This window comes from Ahaetulla prasina, chromosome 5 (assembly GCF_028640845.1).
Source record: "Ahaetulla prasina isolate Xishuangbanna chromosome 5, ASM2864084v1, whole genome shotgun sequence".
In the NCBI taxonomy this organism is placed as follows: domain Eukaryota; kingdom Metazoa; phylum Chordata; class Lepidosauria; order Squamata; family Colubridae; genus Ahaetulla; species Ahaetulla prasina.
Window position 1 is genome coordinate 55,577,618 of NC_080543.1, and position 12,253 is coordinate 55,589,870.

The window sequence follows — 12,253 nt, forward strand, 5'->3', positions numbered from 1 at the left end:
TTTTTTCTCACCCTTATTAAGTAAGTTCTCACTTAATTAAAGCTTGCATCCTGTGAGGGGAGGTTTTTTTTTTTTTAAAAAAAGCCTAATCTCCCGTAGTTGTTTTTCATTTGATGCTTTCTGTATTATATCATAGATTCTCCTAGTAATTTGAATCCTTTCCATGAAGCAGCAACAGGCAAGGTGGGCTGTGTCACCTCCTACTCTTTGGAATACCTTGAAATTCAGCAACCAGTTCCAAGAACCCCAAGACTCGGGAAACGACAAGATTCACCTCAACAAGAGCCCTCAAGTCCGGGCAGTCAGAATTTGGATTCTCCTTTGATTCTGAACATTGTGCATTCTTTTGAAACTGGTGATCGAGAGGATCAGATAGACCAAGTCTCTCCATCTCATCAGTATCAAATGCTTAGCTCACCAGTAAATTTTGGTCGAAGAAGTTCCAGTGAAAGAACATTGTCTCCCCTCTTCCAGCCTGGGGGCACTTCTCCTAGTCCCACTAAAAGTCCAGGGCACCCCACTCAACTTTCATTTACCTACGATGAGAAGAGCAGCTCTTTCAAAGAAGAATCTGTCTCTCCAACACAGCTGAATGTCTCCAATCCTTTGGGGAGCCCTAATTGTGTGAAAAGTAGAGGCCGATTCCCTATGATGGGCATTGGACAGATGATGAGGAAAAGGAATCAGTCAGTGGGATCTCCCACAGAAAAGTCTCTGGAAGCAAGAATGCCTCAGTTGCAACAAATGAGCCCCACGCAAATTTCATTCAGTATCACAGATCCTATAAATGGCCAGTGCTGAGCCATTTTAAAAACCTCAAATTATTTAGTGCTGGTTTTGGGGACCCTCCCATTGAAACTTACATTCACTTTTTTTTCTGTACAGTTTGTTATTGTATCAAAAGCCCAACTATTGTGGCATTTGCTCATGCAGATTACAAAAAGATAAGTATGTCAAGTGATGTAAAGTGTTTTTTAAAACCTACATAATCTTACGTAGGTAGCGTTTGGCTGTATTCTTATATTATCTATAAATATATGTAAACAAGAACACTCCAGGTTAATAACTTGACTAAATGGTGAAATATTAATTGGTTAGAATGCTACTTTTATTTCTGAAGCTATGATACTGAATTTGTGCTTTTCTGACACCAACATTGTACACATCACACAGAGGAAGGAAAAAAAATGTATCATTTCCCCCTACTTCTCAGATAAATTTGTCTTCTTAGGTACATCCAGGAGGAAAAAGAAATATAGCAGAAAGAACTTGGAATAAAAGCAAAAAGCTAGACAGAATGAAACATAGGGGAAAAAACAATTTTACTATATCTTAAGTATTACATCACTTAAAATCTGTATTTTTTCTAAAGAAAAGGCTGACTTGCAAAGCTATGCTACCAAACAGGGATATAATCATCTTAAAATAAGGAAATCTGTTTTCAGATTTTATTTTCATCATGAGACTATACTTTTAAAAAGGCTTATCTTTTTTGTATAGTTGTACTATTTCCGTGAAACTGTCCATAGAACAGCTATATAATCTCCGTTTTAGTAAAACAGTGTTAAATATACTTGAAATTGTTGCTGGAAAACTTTGCACTGTATTAAGAGGATGTGAACCATGAACATATCAGCTGTCCATTTACAAAAGTAATGATTGGACATTTAGCAGAATATTGAAAAAAATCAACAGTATCATAAACCAGAAAGATTAACATTTTTGACAAGTAAATATCTTCTGTATTTTAAAGTTCTTTTTATTTCACAGTAAAAAAATGTCAACATAAAAAATAGGCTTCTTTTGTGCAAATATTTGGCTGAATTGTTGATCATAATAAAATTAGCCTGGCAGAACAGTAGATTGTCACTAATAATGTGTGCTTTCCCTCTTTTTTAGCATGCACAATATGGGGATGTTAATATCTTAGAAGGCAAATCAGAACTAAATACTTATTTTGATACTTGATCTTTCTGACATATTAAGAAAGGCCAACAGCTTCATAGAGAAAACAACTCATTTAGCTTCAAGACTGGACAAGCATTTAAAGTCATAGTACTCCTTTTAAGTCAGTGAAGCTGTTCTCATACGGATGAGCACGTCAAGATGAAAGCACTCTGGCTGGGTTTTTTTATTCCAAAGGTATTACTTTCATCCAGGAGTAAAAAGATATTCCCTTGTACAGGAAGATCTCCATAATTACTCATAGCTGTAAGGTAGCACTGTACCCAGCTGCAAGCCCAGTTGCTGGGATCAGCTTTCTTAAACAGCCAATGAATGGTGATGCCTGTACTTTTGGGAGTGTACGATTAGATGTTTGTCTGTATAGAGAAAATTCCCTATAAAGAACAAAGTAGCAGTTGAGAAAAATTTAAGCTTAGTCTTGTCCCTGATTGGCAAATTTTCCCAGCATCAGAATATTTTCCCCCAATGAATACACTTACATTCCACCTTTTGTGTCCACACATGCAGTCTACGATTTTCTTTATATTCATATTCTACCTTTATTATTATTTATAAATACCTTAAAGCAGTTTACATATCTAATGCTCTTGCCTCCTCCTAAAATGTGAAATTGCTAAAATTACAATCAAATCTGCTCTTCATGTTCTCAAGAAACCACAGAATGAAAGCACGTTGTGCTTCACTGCTTTTGGTCAGGGCCAAGGTTGTAAATATTTCAGAAAAAAGTGTTTCCCTATGTCCAAACCACATCCCTCCCCCATGTATAGGAAAGTTCAGTAGGGCTAGTAATAAAATCCGAAATACCAATGCTCTTCGCTTTCGTCACCTAGTTGACCTTGACTGGGCAACTTTATTATGGTTACAGCCTTGCCAGTTTCCTACAAGCAAAGTTAATGAAGCTGGAAGGGAAGATTGCAAGTCACTGCTTTTGCTCAACAACCTCTCTCCAGCATGTACGCACACTCGCACATGCAGCAGCATCCCTCTAGCCCACAGGCACTTGGGCAGTGCCACACAGAGCCCTTCCAGCTCACCACAGTAACTTCTTCCCACTACTCACCCATACCCTGGCTGCCTATGAGCTACCGGAGACTTGAAACTTCCAGCTAGTTTCTTGATCAACTTTCTTTGTGGGAAGCCAGTAGGAAGTTGCAAGTAACAATCATATGAGGTCCTTTCTTAATGATCCATAATTTTTAAGAACTGTAATAGGGCTCCTAGGATTGTTATCACTAAGATGTCATGTGATGTCTGCTTTATGATCACGTTACCTAGTAATGGCATTTCTGGTCCTAATTATTGCTATTAAATGAGGACTATACTTCCCCCCCCCACCCTAGACCTTTTCCATGAACAAAGCAGACTGTGTTTCCCATTTGTAAAGCAGATTACAGTTCAACAGAGCAAGAATGTAAACAAAGAAGCACCTTCCTGCAGTGGGATTATGATAAAGATGTATTATAAATGCATTAATATCAGAATGAATTGAGTGTTGCTGGTTTTTGTTATTGAAGTGTTGTTGCATGAATATTTCATGTATACGACTCTATACATAATTTTGCTTACCAGTTGCTTCCTAAGTATGCTTGCTAATAGAACACATACATGCATGCATTAAGTACTGTCTTGATACTCATAACAGAATTGTGAAGTGTAATTCTTGAAAAATGGCACTAATTTATGAGGACAGTTATTAAATAGGGGACATATTTAGGTAATTTATATAAATCACTTAAATATATGACATATTCAACTATTCTACAACAGTTATAAAATTATCCATATATATAACATAAAATCTATACTAAAGGGGACAAGTGCATGGACTTGGGGAGGAGACTCCTAAACCTTAAACCTGTTTTTCATGAAGAAAGAGGTGTAAGACCTGTACTTCATACAGGACTGGTAGCTGAAGGACATGGAGCAGGTGGGAAATTGGAAACAGAAAGTGAGTGGGAATTCTGTCTTATGCGCTTGTTTGGAGTGAGCAATAATTAGCTGAAAGACTTCTCAGTGAGCTCCCAATCACAAGCACATAACATCATGCTAAAAGCATTTGAGTTATGTAGTAGGTGAAAACCATGTATAGTTATAATGAAATATATAGTAATAATAGATTTGTTTATTAGTGTAATTAGAATTATTCTATTATAATGGGTGCCTAATGACACAGCAGAGCTCTGACAAAATCTAAAAATTATATATCAGAATTCTGGGGGTTACAATTGCAAAAAAGGTATATATAATATTTTCATAATATTTTCGTTAATTCCTATTGTTACTATTTGATAACTAACTTCAATTGTAATTTCAGCTCCAATATGAAGGAATTTATTCATCTGGTTTATACCCATTTGTAATCTTTTAGCAATATGATCACTTTGAGTCTGTTTTTAAAGTTCCAGTTCTGACTTCTGCAGTTCAGTTTAATTTATGCTATTAAACTTTCAATAAATTGAGTTTATTGAAATGAATTCTCTATCACAAAGTTAGCCACTTTAAAGAATCAGCTTACTACGTGTAGCAGCCATAGTGCTGTTGTGATTAAAATGGCCACTAATATGGAAGGATATACATATCAACTGGGCAAATAGTAAATTGAGTTAAATAAAACATTTGCTCAATCTGTGACAAAAAGAGAAATGTTATAAATATCAATGCAGAGAATAAGCTGGTTCCCAGCCCTGACATTCAACATATTTTTGTATTGTGATCTAATTGATGGTTCTTGGTTAATGAAACTTTTTCCAACATGGTTCCTCCTAAAGGCCTTACGGGTAGGATTTATGGGATTTGTAATTTCAAAGGCATTAAAGTGAGGCTTCTTTAGAAACTTGCTGATATTTTCATGGTTTAGGAGAAAAAACTGGATTCCAGATCAATGGTGAAATGCTACCAGTTTGCACCAGTTCAGGCGAACTAATAGTGATAAAAACTACCGGTTTGGGCGAACTGGTAGTAAAAAAAAGTTACCGGTTCCTCCAAACTGGGATTTCCGACAATCAGCTGTTCCACACGATTTAAAATAGCTAGAAAGTTGGAAATCCTGCTTTCTAGTAAATCTATATCATGTGGCACTGCTGATCCTCCCCCCTTGCTGCTCTATTTACCTTCCCAAGCCTCCTTTTGGTGTGTACTGGGCATGTGCAAGCATGCACGCAGCATACGTTTGGCGCACGGCGCACATGCACCGCCAGCAAACTGGTGGCAAACCGGTTCAGATTTCACCACTGCTCCAGACTGTATTAATTAGTTTGTCTGTGGTTTAGGCTCATAAAGGCTCTAGAACTTTGTAATTTGGGAAAATACCTTTTGAGGACAATCAGGTTTCAGGAAGCCAACATCAGGGAAGGGGAAATGGCAACTGTTAAAAGAACAGGAACAGATCTGTATTAGACCAGAACAAAGGGCTCTGGTCCAGCATTTAGTTTTCCACAAAGATAGGCTCACAAGGAAAGTACAAAGAAAATAGATGTCTTTGCAGATGTTCCCTAAGCAATGACATTCAGAGGTGGTGGTGGTGGTGAATTTCTGCCTAAGGACTGCTGTTAGCTTTACTCCTTGTAATGATTTTTAATCTCCTTTTCAGGGTAGTGCAAATCCTTTCCAGGAATGTCTTCTAGTAACAAATACCTCACTTAAACTGTGTGGTGACATCACAAGACTTTGTCTTATTTATTCTGAATCTTCCACGTTAACATTTTGAAAGAAAAATGGATAGGCATTTTACATAATTTCCTATATCTTTATTGTGGCTTTTCTAAACTTAAAAGCCAAAATATTGTTATTTCAACTTCAAAAATTGCTGTGATCTCTTTATGACTATTGCTTGTTTCTGTGTTTTTTCTTAGTGTAACATCATTTTTTTTTAATTTGGCAACCATAACTATTCTTAATAATCATAATTACATCTATTAGCCACTGATCCCTTTTTTAATCACTGTATGTTAAGCAATTTACTAATAGAAAGATTTAAGATGTTCTTCTAACTCTGAAATAATCTGTCACTGACCTTTTCCCACCACCTACAAAAGGGTGAGCTAACCCACCCACCCCATCACAAAGCCAGCTTCTTGTAAGGCTAAATTTAGTTGGGAAAGGAAACATTCTTTTACCTTTTCAGATCAGTTGCCTGCCTTCTATCTATCTAAGCAAATGCCCTCTGAACCCAACAGCTTAAGCATTTAGTAGAGACATGCTGCTACAGTGGATTCTGGTTAGTAGAGATATGTAGGCATGGCTCCCTGGATCTCCCTAAGTAAAAAGACCGATTATAAGCCTCTAGAAAATCTGTGTGTTTTAAATGAACTCAGTCCTGTCAGATAGACACTGCCTGAATGTGAATACAGTAAACCTTCAGTACACATCATTAAAATGATTAATTTCTCTATATATGTGGTATATATCTATTATAATAAAAAGTATGATTTCTGACTTGAAGGGCTGAAAAATACCAATATGGGTAAATTCTGCTCCCAGTAGTCTGAATTTTTTTGACTTCAGCAATCCTACCCTCAACAACAAAATAAGGGTTGTATTGGCCATTGCAACCCTCCTAGTCCACCTGACCAAGCCAGGGCCTGAATTTAGTCAGAAGAATAGTAAAACCCCTATCTTAACACAGAATTACAGAATTTTCAAAATGAGTTAAAATCCTTATTACATGACCATTAACAGCATTGCATATTGCTGGACCCCTGCTGAACAAAACTACAGAAATTAAATTAGCTTTTCATGAATCATCTTAGTGAAAAATAAAAATGGGGGGGGGGGAGATAATGCTATTGCTGCTTTCACTCAGCATGACACAAACTGCTATATTAATACACAGAATCAGCATTCATATTCATTGCTGTAATGAGAAAACAATCCATTACCTAGCAACAGGACTATTTAACATCTTACATATCAGTAAATATCATGTACCTCCATTTTGATTGAATATGTGCTACAGTAAGGTGATTTGCAAATTAGTGTCCAGAGATCCTGTTTAGAATAGCATGATAATTTATTATAACTTGCAACATATTGATTAAAAGGTGACAAAACCAGTCAGCAGTTCAGGCGAACTAATAGTGATAAAAACTACCGGTTTGGGCGAACTGGTAGTAAAAAAAAGTTACCGGTTCCTCCAAACTGGGATTTCTGACAATCAGCTGTTCCACACGATTTAAAATAGCTAGAAAGTTGGAAATCCTGCTTTCTAGTAAATCTATATCATGTGGCACTGCTGATCCTCCCCCCTTGCTGCTCTATTTACCTTCCCAAGCCTCCTTTTGGTGTGTACTGGGCATGTGCAAGCATGCACACAGCATACGTTTGGCGCACAGCGCACATGCACCGCCAGCAAACTGGTGGCAAACCGGTTCAGATTTCACCACTGCTCCAGACTTTATTAATTAGTTTGTCTGTGGTTTAGGCTCATAAAGGCTCTAGAACTTCGTAATTTGGGAAAATACCTTTTGAGGACAATCAGGTTTCAGGAAGCCAACATCAGGGAAGGGGAAATGGCAACTGTTAAAAGAACAGGAACAGATCTGTATTAGACCAGAACAAAGGGCTCTGGTCCAGCATTTAGTTTTCCACAAAGATAGGCTCACAAGGAAAGTACAAAGAAAATAGATGTCTTTGCAGATGTTCCCTAAGCAATGACATTCAGAGGTGGTGGTGGTGGTGGTGAATTTCTGCCTAAGGACTGCTGTTAGTTTTACTCCTTGTAATGATTTTTAATCTCCTTTTCAGGGTAGTGCAAATCCTTTCCAGGAATGTCTTCTAGTAACAAATACCTCACTTAAACTGTGTGGTGACATCACAAGACTTTGTCTTATTTATTCTGAATCTTCCACGTTAACATTTTGAAAGAAAAACGGATAGGCATTTTACATAATTTCCTATATCTTTATTGTGGCTTTTCTAAACTTAAAAGCCAAAATATTGTTATTTCAACTTCAAAAATTGCTGTGATCTCTTTATGACTATTGCTTGTTTCTGTGTTTTTTCTTAGTGTAACTTTTTTTTTTTAATTTGGCAACCATAACTATTTTTAATAATCATAATTACATCTATTAGCCACTGATCCCTTTTTTAATCACTGTATGTTAAGCAATTTACTAATAGAAAGATTTAAGATGTTCTTCTAACTCTGAAATAATCTGTCACTGACCTTTTCCCACCACCTACAAAAGGGTGAGCTAACCCACCCACCCCATCACAAAGCCAGCTTCTTGTAAGGCTAAATTTAGTTGGGAAAGGAAACATTCTTTTACCTTTTCAGATCAGTTGCCTGCCTTCTATCTATCTAAGCAAATGCCCACTGAACCCAACAGCTTAAGCATTTAGTAGAGACATGCTGCTACAGTGGATTCTGGTTAGTAGAGATATGTAGGCATGGCTCCCTGGATCTCCCTAAGTAAAAAGACCGATTATAAGCCTATAGAAAATCTGTGTGTTTTAAATGAACTCAGTCCTGTCAGACACTGCCTGAATGTGAATACAGTAAACCTTCAGTACACATCATTAAAATGATTAATTTCTCTATATATGCGGTATATATCTATTATAATAAAAAGTATGATTTCTGACTTGAAGGGCTGAAAAATACCAATATGGGTAAATTCTGCTCCCAGTAGTCTGAATTTTTTTGACTTCAGCAATCCTACCCTCAACAACAAAATAAGGGTTGTATTGGCCATTGCAACCCTCCTAGTCCACTTGACCAAGCCAGGGCCTGAATTTAGTCAGAAGAATAGTAAAACCCCTATCTTAACACAGAATTACAGAATTTTCAAAATGAGTTAAAATCCTTATTACATGACCATTAACAGCATTGCATATTGCTGGACCCCTGCTGAACAAAACTACAGAAATTAAATTAGCTTTTCATGAATCATCTTAGTGAAAAATAAAAATGGGGGAGGGGATAATGCTATTGCTGCTTTCACTCAGCATGACATAAACTGCTATATTAATACACAGAATCAGCATTCATATTCATTGCTGTAATGAGAAAACAATCCATTACCTAGCAACAGGACTATTTAACATATCAGTACTTACATATCAGTAAATATCATGTACCTCCATTTTGATTGAATATGTGCTACAGTAGGGTGATTTGCAAATTAGTGTCCAGAGATCCTGTTTAGAATAGCATGATAATTTATTATAACTTGCAACATATTGATTAAAAGGTGACAAAACCAGTCAGCAGTATTGTACTTACTTTGGGCAAGGAATGTTGCATATAGCACAGGTACAGCTAAGAGTAAAACTATTTTTTTGCATCCTGAAAAATACTATGCAAAGTATTTATTGGCCAAAGCAATTTTGGGTGATAGTCAATATCTATATGGAAGATTGAAACTTGAATGTAAAAAGAGTAGATGATAAATAGCATAAGATAATAAGCTTGAAATATATATAAAAAGTAAATAAAGAACTTCAATTAGGTAGAGAAATGAAAGAAAGAAACGTGGATACATTATGTGTCTGTGAAACTAGATAAAAGGAACATTGTAACAAAACTGAATGAAGGTGATAAAAGCATGAATGGTGAACTTATGTTTAGGAAAATGGCCTATAATTTTAAATAAATGGTGTGAACATAAGACTATCCATGGATACACAAGGAAAGGAAGGGAAGTCTAAACATGTTTGATTATATTGTTTATATTGATGAAAGACTGAGAATTAGTGAAAGATACAAAGATGATAAGGAATTCTGAATGCAGGACAGAATATTATTAAATGGTGTCAGGAATGTTAAAGGAAAATTAAAGGATTTTTAAAAAGATGTAGAACAGGGGTGTCAAACTGGTGGCCCGTGGGCCAGATGTGTCATACGCAGGCCATGGCCACCCCACCTCCACGAAGGGAAAAAACATTGTGAAACGTCATGTGACGGCAACCTGACACTGCAAGTTTGACCCCCATGATGTAGAAGTGAAAATAGAATGATTGCATTAGGAGAAAATACAAGTCTGAATGAAAAAGTATTAGAAACTTCCAATAGACTGAATGCAAAATGGATTTAAAGAAAGTAAATATAGAAACTGCTTGGAGTGGTGAGAAAAGAAATATATTATCAAGTGCCCAAGAAGGAAATATGAAAATGAATATTTGGGGAAATCTTGAAGTGAAAGTATATCTGGGTGAGAAAAAATATAATTATTATACTGATTTACTGCCAAATCAATATAGACTTATGTCAATTTACAACACAGTTAACAGGAAACATCCCTTATTAGTAAGAATGTCAATAGTAAATATAAATAACATTGCAAACAAATAATTACTAATCAAAGTTACAAAAATAAAAAAATACAGTCATGTGAAAAAGAAAGAACACCCTCTTTGAGGTCTATGGTTTTACATATCGGGATGTAATAAAAATCATCTGGTCTTTAGCAGTTCTTAAAAGTAGGTAAATACAACCTCAGATGAAAAACAACACAAGACATATTCCACCATGTCATCGTTTATTTTATAAAAATAAAACTAACTGCTAAGGACCCTATTGGAATCTAATTGGAATTTCAATAGGTAAGTAGCTTGTTTCCCCCAAAATAAGACATCCCCTGATAATAAGCCCAATCAGGCTTTTGAGCGCATGGCAATAAGGCTTATTTCAGGGTTCAAAAAAATATAAGACAGGGTCTTATTTTCGGGGAAACACAGTAATCACCTATGATGTAGCAATGTGATGCATCAACAACATCCATCATTTTGAGATTAAACTTCCTAAATTACCCCTATTTGTTTACATCTTCAAGAGGTAAATGCTGAAATGAAAGAAATACCTCTAAAATGCTGAGGTCCTGGGTAGAGATCACTTGAACAACAGAGATTAGTTATCTGTGGTATGTAAAAAGGAGTACTTCTCTTCAAATTACCTAATGGCTTTTGAATGATTTATGCTGTCTGCAAACTTGGGGTTGTTGATGCAATCTTATATTTTATCATTTAGAAATATACTGTTACCTATGTAGTCATAAAAGTCCAGAAGGGAGTTTATTTTAGTGAACTGAGTTAAATAAAAAACAACACCACCACAATTGAAACCTGCTGGAATATGTGCTTCATTCAAAAAGGAGTAACAGGAAAGAAAATAAAGCTGTTTCCCAAGGTTGCAAAGCAACCTGGACTGTTTGGTATGTGTAAAGTACCCTGGTTGGTTTGCAGCCAGCACTATGTGATTGAGAGAACTATATCCAGTACAAGGTGTCAAACTGGCGGCCCATGGGCCAGATGCATCACGCGCAGGCCACACCAACCCCAGCTCCGTGAAGGGAAAAAACATCGCAATACATCATATGATGGCAACATGACGCAGCAAGTTTGACACCCGTGCAGTAGAAGATGCAAGAAAAAACTTGGCAAAACTTTGCAATTATTATTATTCTCCAGCCTTGATGCTCAACATTTAGAATGCCATCATACCTAAAGAACTAAAAGGATATATACATCTTCACACACACATACACACATAGTTTGTTATGCAAACAAACTTCATCACACCTCCTTTCTCACTCCTTATGACACAAAGATCAGATTTTTCCCCCTCGCCCTAGCAATTCCAAAAATATATAAGCCAATCCTGACCATTGTTTTAATAATTATGCATCAGTTTTATAATGTATATTCCTCCTGTTTATGTCCCACAGATTTTCCTGATGCAGAATTATCAGAGGTTGGCACTGTGAGGTCAAATCCTATCCCAGTTGTAAGCTCAGTGGCCAAACAGAAGCCCCCTGGATTTGCTCTTCCTCTCTTTATAAATGATGATGTCTTTTCAGTGAATTCCTTGGAGTAGGTGAACAAGGAGAAACAGCAGCTGTTTGGAATGCACCATCGATTGGGCTCAGAGGGAGAATCAAATGAATAGCTGCTTGGAAAACGATGAGGAAGAAAGAATCTTTTTGTGGGGGGGAAGGTCCACTGAAAGCATCTTTTCTCACAAGTAGTCCCACAAAACCTGGGTTTAGTTTACTTCCAAGCACATGCAGGTATTCTTGATTATATTTGATCAATGCTATTGGAAAAAGTAAAAAGGTTTTTGAAGCTAACCCTCTTTCCCAAACACATGCATTATTCTTTGTCTCCAGATGCATAGCATATGGTTAGTACTATCATGTCTTTTTTTAACTCCAGTTCAAAAGATTCAGTCATTTGGTTCCTCTTGCATGAATTCTAATCCATTTCTGAATTAACAATGACTCCAAATGTTGCATCATCTGCAAATTTTATCAACCCATTCCTGCTTTCGTTCCCAAATCATTAAAAGAAAATC

General features: G+C 36.4%; 1 protein-coding gene across 1 annotated transcript in view; it reads left to right on the forward strand.

Moving 5' to 3' along the window:
- The window catches only part of HUNK (hormonally up-regulated Neu-associated kinase), a 69,254-nt gene extending 65,915 nt beyond the window's left edge, over positions 1-3,339 (forward strand). Inside the window, exon 10 of the mRNA XM_058186342.1 lies at positions 137-3,339. Coding sequence (XP_058042325.1) covers positions 137-801 — 665 coding nt within the window. The 3' untranslated portion in view covers positions 802-3,339. The remainder of the gene's footprint in view (positions 1-136) is intronic.
- Positions 3,340-12,253: the final 8,914 nt, after the last annotated feature.